Here is a 14,233-nt window from a genome sequence, read left to right as displayed (position 1 = left end):
CTAGCGCAGCGGAAATAATGACGAAACCATAGTGTTTTCGCCTTTGAACTGTCTGCGGCGGAACTCACTATAAATAATGAGGATAACATAGTGTTCTTGCCTTTCAGGCGGGCCCACAATTAAGCCCTTTGCACACAGGCGCGTTTAACCGCACGGATAAAACGGACAATATAATTTTTTGAAAAGAAAACAATGATTCTCTACGACCTCATGCACACCGGCTCCGAATTAGCCGTGCAACGAGTGGCTGCCGCCGTGCGCTTTTTTCTCGATCGAAACCAGTTCGATTCGTGCGTCTTGTCGCATGCGGTAAAAAACTCATCACTCCTTTTATGACTCCTTTTTGGATCCGCAGCGCTGATTCCGCACAGCCTTGCACACCAAATCCAATGCGTTTTATTCATGCCGCAAACGAAAAAAACGCAACTGTCCTGTGTGCAAAGGGCTTAAGTGTGGTTGCCCTACAGGCAACACATTATAGTCCTGGGGAAACTTTATTGATTACTAGGGTAACTTTTCCGCTGCCATTGGAAATGGCAGGGATAGGGAATCAATAGGGAATCAATGGGAGTGGGAATCAATTGGTGGAGCTTCACATGACAGTTAGCTTACTGTAGAATATAGTCAGCAACCGTCAGCAACCACACTTGCAATTTCCAATTGCATCTTTTCTTGTTTAATCTATTATCAAGGTGTGGTCATTTCATCTAATTAATTTCATCTAATTCATTGAATCCCTCCTCTCTAGGTGTGGCCATTTAATGTAATGATTGTAATGCAATTAATCATGTTAATTTAATTTCTAGTTGTGGTCATTTAATGTAATTAATTAATAATGTTAATTTAATCTACAGGTGTGGTCGTTTAATCCAGTCATTCAGACCAAAGCTACCATCATGTCCAAATCACCTCTGCTGTCCTTAGAGTGGGCGACCAAGCCTGACCGACTGGTAAGAGAGAGAGTGTGTGTGTGTGTGTGTGTGTGTGTGTGTGTGTGTGTGTGTGTGTGTGTGTGTGTGTGTGTGTGTGTGTGTGTGTGTGTGTGTGTGTGTGTGTGTGTGTGTGTGTGTGTGTGTGTGTGTGTGTGTGTGTGTGTGCGTGCGTGCGTGCGTGCGTGCGTGCGTGCGTGCGTGCGTGCGTGCGTGCGTGCGTGCGTGCGTGCGTGCGTGCGTGCGTGCGTGCGTGCGTGCGTGCGTGCGTGCGTTTCTTTGTCCGTGACATGTACAGTTTATGTGCACAGTTGTGTTAATTTGTTGCGACCATAGGTCACAGTTAACTATGAAAACCGTTACATCTTGTATGTACGTCCGTGAGTGAATAACGCCTATAGTCTGTAGCTGTTGTGATATCACATTGTTGTGACATCACATTGTTGTGACATCACCTCATCAAAGAGCAAACCCTGGATATCCATACATGGAGACGACTGGATCATAGATCTCCATATAATATATGGAGCTGACCTCTACATCTGATTCCCAGATGATGTCCTGATAGGGCAACCTAAAGGGCGAGGTCGCTTTTCGCCCTTTGGCGTCTTACTGGTATATTGTGTGTGTGTGTGTGTGTGTGTGTGTGTGTGTGTGTGTGTGTGTGTGTGTGTGTGTGTGTGTGTGTGTGTGTGTGTGTGTGCGCGTGTGTGCGTGTGTCTGTGTGTGTAGCTGTTGCTAGGCAGCGCTCAGGGAACGGTCAGACTGTACGACACCGATGCCAAAAAGAACCTGATCGAGATGAATGTTGATGAAGCTCATCCACGGTAAACATTTATTAATATTCATATTTAAAAAATAGTAATATTATTATGAATAATAAAACAGTAGCATTATTACTCGCTCTGTTCTGTGTTTCTGTATCTGCGTTTGTGCTGTGTGTCTGTGTTTCCGCCCGTAGCCAATCAGAGAGTCCAAATCTTTAGCCAATGAGGGACCAGCATTCTTGGTGATGTCGCCATCAACCTGATATAAATTACAAGGCTAGATAGACTAGTGCAGGGGTTCCCAAACTCTTTTGTCTCAGGTCACCCCATAAATATTTTCTTAATCCGAGGCACCCCTACATTATAATTTTCACTCCCAGCACCTTATATTTATAGCATATCGTCGTTGTATGTCCTCATACCTTATATGTCCAAAACCGTTTGTTTTGTATTTATCATCTATAAAATGTACTAAACTAGTGAAAACAGCAGATCTACAAGCACGCAACGCCTCGCATCCCGAGGCGTTGTGTGCTTGTAGATCGGCTGTTTTCACTAGTTTTGTGCGACAGTCTTGTATGATGAAGCAGGGCTTTGCTTTACCAAAAGACGTACACATTTGAAACTTGGAGATACAAGGTTTCTGCCCGACAGTGACGATATTTTAGTGATTATATTGCAAGGAAAACGTTGAGATAACAGCCATTTTGGTTAGAACTGACTGAAAATAACTTTGTACTTCAAGTTTAAAATGATACTAAATTTTTTTTAAAGTGTCCAAATGAATTCCAAATACTAATCTCACGGCACCCTGGACTGCCGTCACGGCACGGGAGAGTGTTTTCTGCTGGTGATTCAGTCCGAGTGTATCAAAGGGTGTGTTCGTAAATGCGCCCCGTTTGTGGTTAGGGTTAGGGGTTATGGTTAGGTTTAGGCATAGTTTTACTGAGGTTAGGGTTAGGGTTAGGCATAGTTTTACTGAGGTTAGGGTTAGGATTAGGGTTAGGTTTAGGCACTCACTACATTGAACACACACCCAGTGCGCATTTCCGAACGCACCCTTTGATACGCTCGGACTGAAACACCAGAGGAAAACACCATCCCGTCACGGCACCCCAGGGTGCCCCGTCACTCACTTTGAAGACCCCTTTGTGTACAGTATGTACCGTATAATCAATCAAATCAAATCAATCAATCACTGTTCCAGGATCCTGTCTCTGGCCTGCAGCCCCAGTGGCTCGTCCTTCGTTTGCTCGGCGGCAGCAGCGGAATCGAACCTGCGACGTCCTGCACTGGCTGAAGGCAAACTGCTGCTGTGGGACACCAAGACGGTCAAGGAACAGGTAACTGTTAACAAACTGACACGTTGCAGACTCTTCTCCCTTCCTTAAAACACCCTGGACAACGCTCCACCTGTCCTAGACTCTTCTCCAGCCGCGGCTCATTAATAGGAGCGCAAGTGTGCCACACCACCTCTCCCCAGCTCTCCCCAACCCATATCTTCCTTGAATAGACATGGCCTTTTATATATATATATTTAAAATGATCAAACCAACAAGGAAACTATTATATAGTTAATGACTAGTGACTGAAATGTATAATCTGACATTAAATGTAGATAAAACCACTCTATGCTGTCTAAATGTAATAATGTGGGCGCAGAAATCTAGAGCACAGAGCCACCATTCACTCACAATGTGGAGTTTTGCGCATGCCTAGATCACTCTTCAATGCAAGTGAACGGACCCTTCCGTGTGTGCTGAGTCCCAGCGCCCAGAGCATAGATACTGTATGTGTACACATAGAACGTACTGACTGCTGCCTCTCATTACAACTAGTGAGCTTCCCATCCTCCTTCTATGCCCGTTATGTGTATACTGACTTACGGAGTTATGCTTTGATGAACGACGGTATCAGCGATTTACAAGCACACAACTGGGCTTGCAGATCGTTGATGTTCGACGCGCGATATGGTCCGTACATCGAAGTATAAACCAAACTTAAAGATCCAGTGAAATGAAAAATAAGTTTTTCACACTTTTAGAGCTTATCCGTGGTAATCATATGGGCATTCCTAACACTAGATGCCAAAAAAATAGAAAATAAACCATTTTTGTGTTTATTTATATCAAAGGTCCCTAAATAGGCCATTCTTAATTACTTCCTGTGAACAGAAATTCAAAAAGTGATGACATCGACAGGTCCGCTTGCATATAAATGAACCTTTGATTACATTCACCTGTTTGTTTCCCATTGCTGGCTCCCATTACTCCCATAATCCCATCGCCTGACGGGCTGGTCCCCTCGGATTGGTTCAGAAACACACAGGCTTCCTTTTCAAACTGAATCTTCAAAATAAAATACCCAAAATAGTCATTTCATTGGGTCTTTAATTTTCTGGACAACGCCAGTAGCAGTAATCCATCTGTCTCTGTCTCTCTCTCTCTCTCTCTCTCTCTCTCTCTCTCTCTCTCTCCCCCCATCCCCCAGCTCCAGTTCTCCTTAGAGCCCAGACCAGTAGCAATAAACTGCACAGCCTTCAATCATAACGGAAACCTGTTGGTGACTGGAGCGGCTGATGGAGTCATCAGGCTGTTTGGTGAGCCGACACTTACACTAATTAACTAGTAACCGCTAACTAGAGTGACAGTCACTCTAACTACCTACTAGACTGGGTTTGGACATCTTAAATTATGTTAAGTTTAAACTTGACAGACATTTGGGAGATAATAGTTTTGTACATTGCGTTGTGCATTACATTACATTTTCCTTTAGATTAGCTGTGTTTGGCGGAGGTATTCAGTATGGAGGGAAAACAGGACGGGCCTAGTATGGAACCCTGTGGGACTCCAGTCCAGGACCTTTTATCTCAGAGCAGGTTGAAAGAGAAGGGTTCAAATGACTTTTATTTGTATAGAAATAAACAATTAAGGGGGCACGGTGGCGCCAGGCGTCAGTAGTGCTGTCACCTCACAGCTAGAAGCTCCTGGGTTTGATTCCCACTGGGGGACGCTGTGGGTGCTGGGGACGTGTTCCCTCCTCCCCGTCATCAGTGCCCACACCTTAAGTGGGGTTGGCGATAGGGCCTTTCTGTGTGGAGTTTGCACGTTCTCCCCGTGTCTCCTAGGGTAGATACCCTCACAAAAACATGCAGTAATCCTGGTCTCCATACTGCCTCCCCCTGGTGGAGGGGAAAGGAACTGGTTGGAATAACACGCCTTACGTCCAACCGGGGAAATCCCCACTGTCAGGTGAAAAGAAGTGGCTTGGACTGCTCATGCATAGAAGGAAGCATGAGGTCAGTCCGTTGCTCACCCCAGGTTGGCAGAGAGAGTGTAGCGCCCAGGATTACACTAGATAATCGGCACTGGGTGAAAAATGGGTTGCAAAATCGTGGGATTAAAAAAAAAGAAATAAACAATTATAATGTTTCTATCTCAGACATGCAGAGGTATGAGTGTGCCATGTCGTGGCGTGCTCACGACGGAGAGGTTTACACCGTGGAATTCAGCCGAGACGAAAACACCGTCTTTACCGTCGGAGAGGACGGAAAGGTAACCGCTGCTGTTATTAATATTACTACTATCTTACTACTGTAATCCCAGAGGGGTCCCCCAATTCGTTGTGCCGGGATGGTGAGCACAGGAACACAAAAAATCAACAGTGTTTTCAACCACAATATTCTCCAGAGGCATAGCCACGTTATAGGCTATATTTCCTGCCTTCAATACATGAAGTATTTTAACTTTTTAACTTTTTGATGTCTCTCAAGAGAAAGAAAACCAGCACTGTCAAGGTTTTCATTTAATGATCCATGCTACTATTATAATTGTAACACAGAATTGGCCCCATCTGATTTCACCATACCACGGTATTCATTATACAGTACTGTATGTTTTCCTTGTTTTATACTTGAGGGCAGTGTGAGGCTACCCTTCCTATACAGGGGCGTCACACCAAATTCTGGGCCCTGGGTACAAGGATTCACTGCGGGCCCCCCATGAATGTTAACTATTGAAGAAATAGCAGATATACAAGCTCACAGCTGTAGCTTGTAGATCTGCTATTTTTGAAAAATTGTGAAAATGTGTGCAAGAAACCCATGTTTCCATGTCAGTGATGCTCAAACTTTTTCATGTGAAGGACCCCCAAAATGATATGAATTTGGCCACGGACCCCCATCTCAAAATATTTAGTTCCAGGGACCCCCCCCCCCCCCCCCGGAAGCAAAATTTGAGTTACAAATGTTCACTTAAAAAATACATGTTCAAAGATTTGCACACATTTTCACGACTTTTCAAAAATAGCAGATCTACAAGCTCGCAGCGCGGCACTCGGTGCCGCGCTGTGAGCTTGTATATCTGCTATTTTTCAATAGCTAAAGTTACCAGGGCCCCTCCACCTTGGGCCCTGGTAACTCAGTCCCACTTTCCTACCCCTTGTGACGCCCCTGTTCCTATATAAACCCATTGTAAATTCATCAGTGGAGCAGTGATCTGTAAATCTGTCAATTGTGAAGCCCCCCCAATGGGGGCCTTTATTGCTTCACATGACAATTTGGCTACTCAGACACTAAATAGGCAACCACACTTGCAATTTCCCAATTGCATCGTCTTAGTTGTGGGCCCGCTGAAAAGCGAGACCAGTAGGTTCTACCAAATCTTTATAGGTCAAGTTTATTCTCCGCAAAAATGTATTTGATTCAGAGTTTTTATTTTAGTTATTTTTTGAAGCAATGAAAGACGCCTCCAAGGAGTGGCTTTGTGTGTCCCGTACATGTCCATATATGGTCATTCCAGTCCAGAATGAACAGGTTTTATCTGTCCCGTACATCCAGAATATGTGTGTCCCGTCCGTCCCGGTCTGATGATTGGATGATTAAAAATCAAACCTCGGTTCGAAGTGAAGCGGTGGACAGATAAAACCTCTATTCTGAATGTATTTGTGGCTTACTACATTTTTTAAACCCTGAAGGCCAAATTATCATGTGAAGCTTGACCAATCCTCAAAGTATCCATTCATCTAACCGGGAGGGACATCGACATTTTGCTTTTTGAAAAAGCCTATTCATTCTGGACTGATATTTTACACGTACGGGACAGGAAAAACCTGTTCATTCTGGCCTGGAGTGACCATATATGGACATAAGGTAACATACTTATGTGTTTTTGAAAAACCCTGTTCATTCTGGACTGAGATCACCATATATGGTAATTAAACGGACATTCTGTGGGACAGGAAAAACCTGTTCATTCTGGCCTGGAGTGACCATATATGGACATAAGGTAACATACTTTGTGTTTTTGAAAAACCCTGTTCATTCTGGACTGAGATCACCATATATGGTAATTAAACGGACATTCTGTTTTTGAAAAAGCCTGTTCATTCTGGACTGAAATGACCATATATGGGCGTGATACACACAAAGCCATTCATTGGAAGCGAAAAAATGTCCAATGAGACCATACTTTGAAGCTTCACATGACAATTTTTTTTTTTTTTTTTTTGAAAAATATGTGTGTCCCGTGCGTCCAGAATTGAGGATTGGTCAAGCTTCACATGACAATTCGGCCCTCCAGATAAAATCATTCATTCATTCAGAATTCATAAAAATATAGAACTAAAGCACATAGAAAGTATAGATCTAGAACACAGAATGTATAGATCTAGAACACAGAGTTCATAGCTCTAGAACACATAGAATAAAAGTTCACCGCTTCACTTCGAAGCAAGGTTTGATATCTGCTATTTTTTAAATGTATTTCTTTACGAGCGAGCCCACACTGTTTCGTAGCAACAGTACTTCTAGTTGATATTGTTATTGATACAGAGGGCGATCAGTGTAATTAGTTATTGAGTGCTAATCGTGTGATGGCCTTATTGTTCATATCAGACCATGAGGCTGTGGGAAGTCAGATGAATTGGAAGCGATACGGGTGATACTGTAAAGTGTGTTTCTACTACTACTATTACTACAGACTTTGTATATGTTGAACAGCCTTTCTGCTGGCTATCATTACCTGACTTGTTATTTTAGAGGACAATCCGGTGAAAAAATGGCAGCTAATGGTAATGAAAAACGTCAACCAAAGAACATGATTATGTACAGCAGTGGTTCCCAAACTACTTTTTTAACTTTGTCTTTATTAAGATTGCACAATGAAGAATTAACAATAATAAAACAAAAAACACAACAAAACACAGATAAAATAAAATAATAAAAAAAAATAACAGGTTCCCAAACTTTTTAGCTTGTGACCCAAACGAGAGATTAGACATTTGCCTACGACCCAAACTAGTGACTGTTTTCACTACATTTGTTTTCTAATTCATGGAAAATGTAGTTTATTTGTCAATGAAATTACGTTGAAAAAATTACTCATAGCAAAGGACATTATCTAAATATCATGCACCCTCAGTGAGAATGTACAAACATGAAATGACCCGACCCGCGTCATTTCATCCATGTTTCATCTCTGTGACAACCCAGCCATATTTACATCCTTGACTGCTAATACACCAGATGTTGTTGTGGTTGATGAAGAGTCCAGGGAAGTGTCTGTATTAGAGATGGCAGCACCTTTGACCCTTAGCCTCGGACATTATATCCACAGATTGGTCACAGATTGGTCGCTAGAGGGTTTCAACTTCTTGGGATGCCCAAAAAGGAGGCAAAAAGGCTGGCAAAGTAATGTGATGTCTCTGCCATGATTGACAGCCGCCACATATGGCGGAGACTCTGTTACGTATACCCATACATGTAGATTACTGAGTGACATACTGAAGCAATAAGCCACAAGAGGCGAGTGGTTACCTGGTATTTTACACCGGCTTAAAATACAGGTAACCACAAGCCTCGCGTGGCTTATTGCTTTTCTAAAACGGTTACAATATGGCAACATGAAAAATCATAGACGTGTACCAATTAAAACTGTTCTACTTAACTAATAATACACAATAAGGTCTGCTCCGCAAGAAAGTAGTCCCCAGCTACAAGAAAGTAGTTCCTGACCAGGCTGCAGAAACAACACAGGTGCAGATAATTGGTTCACTGTGGAACACTGTGGAAAGAAATAACGCACCTGGGTTTGATATAAACTGATTCAAGGTGTGGATTGTAGTCTCATATACCCCAGCAACCAGCCAATCAGAATCAAGGACTGGAACTAGCCGTTTTAGAATGTTACTTATACCACTGAGTGGACTGTCCATTGTATCCTGAAAATGTACTATGCCATGATGTTGTGAATGTATTCTTGCTGCACCAATGATATTTGTGTCCCTGTATGTTTCTCCCTTATGTGGACATAAATAAATACTTAAAATGTGTGTCTACGTGTGTGCGTGTGTGCGTGCGTGTGCGTGCGTGTGCGTGTGTGTGTGCGTGCGTGCGTTTGTGCGTGCGTGCGTGCGTGCGTGCGTGCGTGTAGTTTGTACAGTGGAACATCCATCAGTGTGGGGTAAAGCTGTCAGAACAGGAGTTGCCTCAGGATGCTACTGGACCCTTCGTACTGTCTGGATACAGTGGATACAAACAGGTACTAATTAGATCTTGTCATATTATAAACTCCTATTGATATTAAGGTGGAGGCAACGGAGGCGTGCCGGTTCAAGTGGACTTGACCCACGCGAGACACCGACCAGCGAGCTAAAGCGAGCGAGTCGCCGTGTCGAGCGATGCGACTCAGCGCCGTTCCCCCCAGGCTCCACCGGGCGCGCCGAGCGTAACGTCAACGCTGGGAACGCTCCCGTTTTAATCAATGAAGGGTGCTCCACTGCCAACGTCGCACTGCTGTGTGCTGCGTACGTGACGACGTCCAAACACAAAAAAATCCCCCCTGTTCAAAGTTTTTATGCCGTCCACAACAGTCCAGTATGTATAAAATATGATTAAATGTAATTGCATCTTATTGCGACCGTCAGGTCGCACTTACTATCAAAACCTCCACCGCCTGTCTGTCTGTCTGTCCGTCAGTCCGTCCGTCAGTCTGTCTGTCACGTCACACTTTTGCCCTACTCATATCTCCGCCATCGTTGCCCCTATCCATGTGAAATTTTGCACACACACTCCTTGCCTGTCAAACCACAACCTCCACCCATCAATTCTCACATGGCCCTCTTCTAGCGCCACCATGAGGCCGATTCTTGCAAAACACATTTTTGGACACTGCACCTACAATTTTTGCCCTAAAATCACGCAAATCTGTACACAGTATGTCTAGACTCATCTCATCAACATGGATCTGTCCCATTTAGCGCCACCTTTTAAAACACATTTTTGGACACTACTCCTACAGATTTGGTCCTAAAATCACGCAAATCGCTACACAGTATGTCTACACTCATGTCATCAACATGGATCTGTCCCATATAGCGCCACCATCAGGCAGATTTTTTCAAACACATTTTTGGACACTGCTCCTACAAATTTTGGCCTAAAATCACGTTGCGACCTGACGGTCGCTTATCTCCCGATTAGGGAGTCTTACTGGTATTTAAATGTATTTAAGTCCTTTTCTGCTGTTGGCTATCCATTCACAAGGATGACTAGATGTCCCACAAATCCTAGCATATTTTTCATGTAATTACAGTGGTCTTCTTTGATAAAATGATGTATAAACACAACAGGCTATAATCATGACAAAACAAAGTGGTCAGTTGTGCATTGTTGCTCTCTGCTGTTTGTGTGACAACATGAACATTCAGGTCGGTCACAAATAGTTTTAGTCCTGTTTGAAAGTGCAATTTGAAATTTTCATGTTGTGTTGGAAATGGGATATTGCCATTTAGAACGAATAACTCACAGCCACTGCGGGGGAGCCGGTCGGACGTCAACGTGACGGCATCAATGAAGCCGCCACGACGCAGAGCAGCACAACGCCCCCCAGTGGAGCCCTGGCCTTAGAAGTTGTAAACCAGGGGGCCAGAATAGTCAATCTTTTGGCACCTGTACGCAACCAATCACAAGCTTCCGCGGGCAGGTCTTGCCATAATCGAGGTCCCGTTTCAGAGCAGATAAACCTCCCCCTCCCCCCATGTGCTCGGTCAGGCTCTACTGGGGAATTGACGAACACTCGTTATGGCAGCGTGAAATGAATGACGAGCGTTCGTCACGGCAGTAAGAGTGTTGATGAGAAAGTGTAATTAATGATAAATGATGTGTTATGTGTTATTACCTATACAGGTTCAGGTTCCTAGAGGTCGTCTGTTTGCGTTCGACTCCGAAGGGCAACACGTTCTGACCTGCTCTAACACTGGAGGAGTCATCTACCAGGTAACATGTATAAAACAATAACATCTACCAGGTACCATGTATAAAAACATAACATCCACCAGGTACCACGTATAAAACACAACATCTACCAGGTACCATGTATAAAACATAACATCTACCAGGCACCATGTATGAAAACATAATCTATAACATTGTAACATAATCATGGGTGCGTTCGGAAAGGTGCGGAGACGTAGAGTGCACTCACTGTGGCTTATTCACCAACGACCAGTTAAGAGGCAGCTGTGCCTCTGAAAAGCAGCCGTTGCTAACGTAACGTTGCTATTGAGAGGTAATTTAACTCATAACAACTCATAACAGCAGGAAGTGCTGTTAGTTTACACGTTGAAGTGTGTGAAACACAAACGACCAAAAAGCAGCAAATCTTGAAATTTTGCGATCATTTCCTCCATCGTTCACCGCTGAGAAGCGCTCGAGACACGGCCATGAAAACCAACCAATCAAAACACTGACGCACCACACTGTAAAACCCCATCGTCCGAGTAGAGTCTTTCAGTGCTGCACACTCAGCACTACTGGGTGTTCGAATGACACCACACCAAATAAACAAACGACAACACTATTTCCGAACGCACCCATAGTGTTCAGTATGTTAAGTTGACCATTTTCCGCCCCCCTCCAGCTGACCAATGGCGAGGAGCCGTGGCTGAACAACGTGCTGTCGCTGGGCGGACATCGCGTTTCGGTGGTAACGGTGGATTGGTGCTGCGCCGTGGACTGTGGAGCCTGTCTGACCGGCAGCATGGACGGCAAGATCAGACTGAGCACGCTCCTAGCCCACAAGACCTACTGAGCATGTTCTGTAGCCATCAAGACCTACTGGGCATCGGAAATCAGAAGCACGCTTCCACTTGCATCACAGAAACTTAAGTTCTCTAGGCCAATCAGAGGCAGGTGGGGCCGGGTATTTTCGAACGCAGCGCTCAAGAACAGCTTAGCCGCGCAACATCAGGGATGCTTGCTTTGGCGATGTAAACATTCCTAGCTTTTTACATAGATATAGCGATGTTTCTGGTTCACATTGGCACATTTCACCCAGTTTTTTTTCATCTCACTCATGTCACTTTGTCTGCTGACCTCACTCAGCAACGAAATAAAAATAAAATAAACAAAAAATAAAAATAAAACAATTCACAGGAGGCAAGCAGTGATCATCCCATGATGTGCACTGCAATGTAGTTTCAAATGCACTACATTGCAGGCGCTTTTTGAGAGTAAAAAACTAAAAAAGAAGACACGTGTGGCATGCATGAGCTGGGCAGATTGCCCCAGGAAATGTGCCAATGTGAACCAGAAACATCGGTAGAACGCCAGGCACCTCGTTCGTCGCTGCAGTTCATTGGAGCGTCCTGTAAAAAAGGGAAGGCACTCTGCCACTCAGTCACAGCGCATCTTTTCCAGGACTTCAATTCAATTAAAAGGAGCTTTATTGGCATGAGGAGACAAACGTTTACATTGCCCAAGCAAGTGCCTCTGGGAAAGAGGGAGTCCTGCCTCGTTGGCCTACCGAACATCCGTTTCTGTGACACACAAGGAAGGATTCCTTAAAAATTGCCTATACGTTTTTTACAGACGCCCCAGAGCTGGAGGAGGCGTCTACCTTTCTATGTCTATGGGTTTGTATACCTACCTACTGAGCATGGCCAGTGGCCACCAGGACCTAGCCTGGCGGGGCCTGACGTCATACTGCGTTCACTCACTCATTCCTTCGGCCTATTGGCAGCTTGAAAAGTGGGCGGGAGTACTTGCCATGACAGACAGACTCCTCTAACCAATCAGCGTAGCAAAACATCTCTCAGCCAGTCGGAAGAACGGCAAACAAACACGTCTTTTCGGCCGATGAACTCCGCTAGTGCATCCCCCGTGTTCCTTTTTAATTGTTGTAATTGATTCCAACTCTGAAATAACTGCACTTATTGCTTGTTTTATCGTTGGAGCGTTAACTGTTACACTTGTTGCATCGAGGGTAGCCATTGTTGTTTTGAAAATGCTGCAGCATGCATCTACATCACCGTCTACACATGGACCAATCAGGGAAAGCTTTTCACTTGTTGTCAGGAAGACTACGTTTGCTGTGCGGACAGCAGTCACTGATTGGCCCCGATCAGAAAATAATCAATATACTCACTGCCTATACCCGGAAGGCCAGACGTTATACTGGGGAAGGAATGAGTGAGTGAACGCAGTATGACGTCAGGCCCCGCCAGGCTAACCAGGACCTAGTGAGCACGCTCCTAATGACTGATTGAGGACCTGATTGAAGTCTCTCTCTCTCTCTCTCTCTCTCGGGCCTAGACTGACAGAGAAGTTCACATTTTATTGTCTAAATATAGTATATATTCTCTAAACCACTGGTTCTCAACCTGTGAGTCGGGACCCCATGTCCCCCAGAGGGGTCCCCACATCATTTTGAAGGGTCCCCAGATAATTAACTCAATGTACAACATGGTTTTCTCACTCAACAGTAAACAAACCAACATAAGGTTTTAAGTATTATTGAGATTATTACATTTGGGGGTCCTTAATGTCCTCAATGGGTAAATAAAGTGTGAGACTCTTTCATGTCTGCTTCTTTACTTATTACCATCGTATTTCCATTGTTCCACTGACTGTTAGTCCAGGCGTTTCGGGCAGTATGTTCATGGAATCGTGCACTTCATGATAGAAGCATGAAATGTGGCACACAGTTAGAACATGCCATATACGAAAAACATTCCTTTCAGAAAGGAATGTTATTCGTGCCAAAACAAATGCTTGCATTGGATTCAGAGTCCCACAAGTTTCCAAAGACAAATATGCGATGGCCCTATAGCCAAACATGTTCCATATGGCATGTTCTAACTGTGCCAAATTTCATGCTTCTATCAAGTGCACGATTTCTGCCCGAAATGCTCGGACTATGTACCCTGTACTGTTCCACGACTTGATTACTGGGTGTACCAAACTTTTCTCAGTTGATTCTAATGTATTTTTTTCGTAGAATCCAATTCTGCTTGGGACATTTTTGTATTGTGCATAGTTAATGAGATAATTTGCATATTTGAATAAACTAGCAGAATTAACAAGTAGAGGCGTATCCAACTTGTGTTTTGGTGGGTTTCTAGTAAAAGAATGAAGATTCTGTCTCATGCAGGTGTAAGGATATTTTCAGTGTAACCATTGGCTATGTTTATGGTAGTTGATGAGCATATTTTTATGCATATGTTACGGCTTAAAGCAAACACATGTTCATGTTCTGTTCA

General features: G+C 44.0%; 1 protein-coding gene across 1 annotated transcript in view; it reads left to right on the top strand.

Moving 5' to 3' along the window:
• wdr91 (WD repeat domain 91) overlaps positions 1-13,638 on the top strand; it is a 39,907-nt gene extending 26,269 nt beyond the window's left edge. The window contains exons 11-18 of the mRNA XM_080743951.1: positions 855-950; positions 1,662-1,756; positions 2,904-3,039; positions 4,187-4,295; positions 5,138-5,250; positions 9,127-9,234; positions 10,881-10,970; positions 11,614-13,638. Of these exons, the coding sequence (XP_080600077.1) occupies positions 855-950; positions 1,662-1,756; positions 2,904-3,039; positions 4,187-4,295; positions 5,138-5,250; positions 9,127-9,234; positions 10,881-10,970; positions 11,614-11,784 (918 nt within the window). The 3' untranslated portion in view covers positions 11,785-13,638. The remainder of the gene's footprint in view (positions 1-854; positions 951-1,661; positions 1,757-2,903; positions 3,040-4,186; positions 4,296-5,137; positions 5,251-9,126; positions 9,235-10,880; positions 10,971-11,613) is intronic.
• The last annotated feature ends 595 nt before the right edge of the window (positions 13,639-14,233 follow it).

This window comes from Nannobrachium achirus (assembly GCF_963921795.1).
Source record: "Nannobrachium achirus genome assembly, chromosome: 16".
Taxonomy (NCBI): Eukaryota; Metazoa; Chordata; class Actinopteri; order Myctophiformes; family Myctophidae; genus Nannobrachium; species Nannobrachium achirus.
This window is presented reverse-complemented; position numbering and strand designations above follow the sequence as displayed.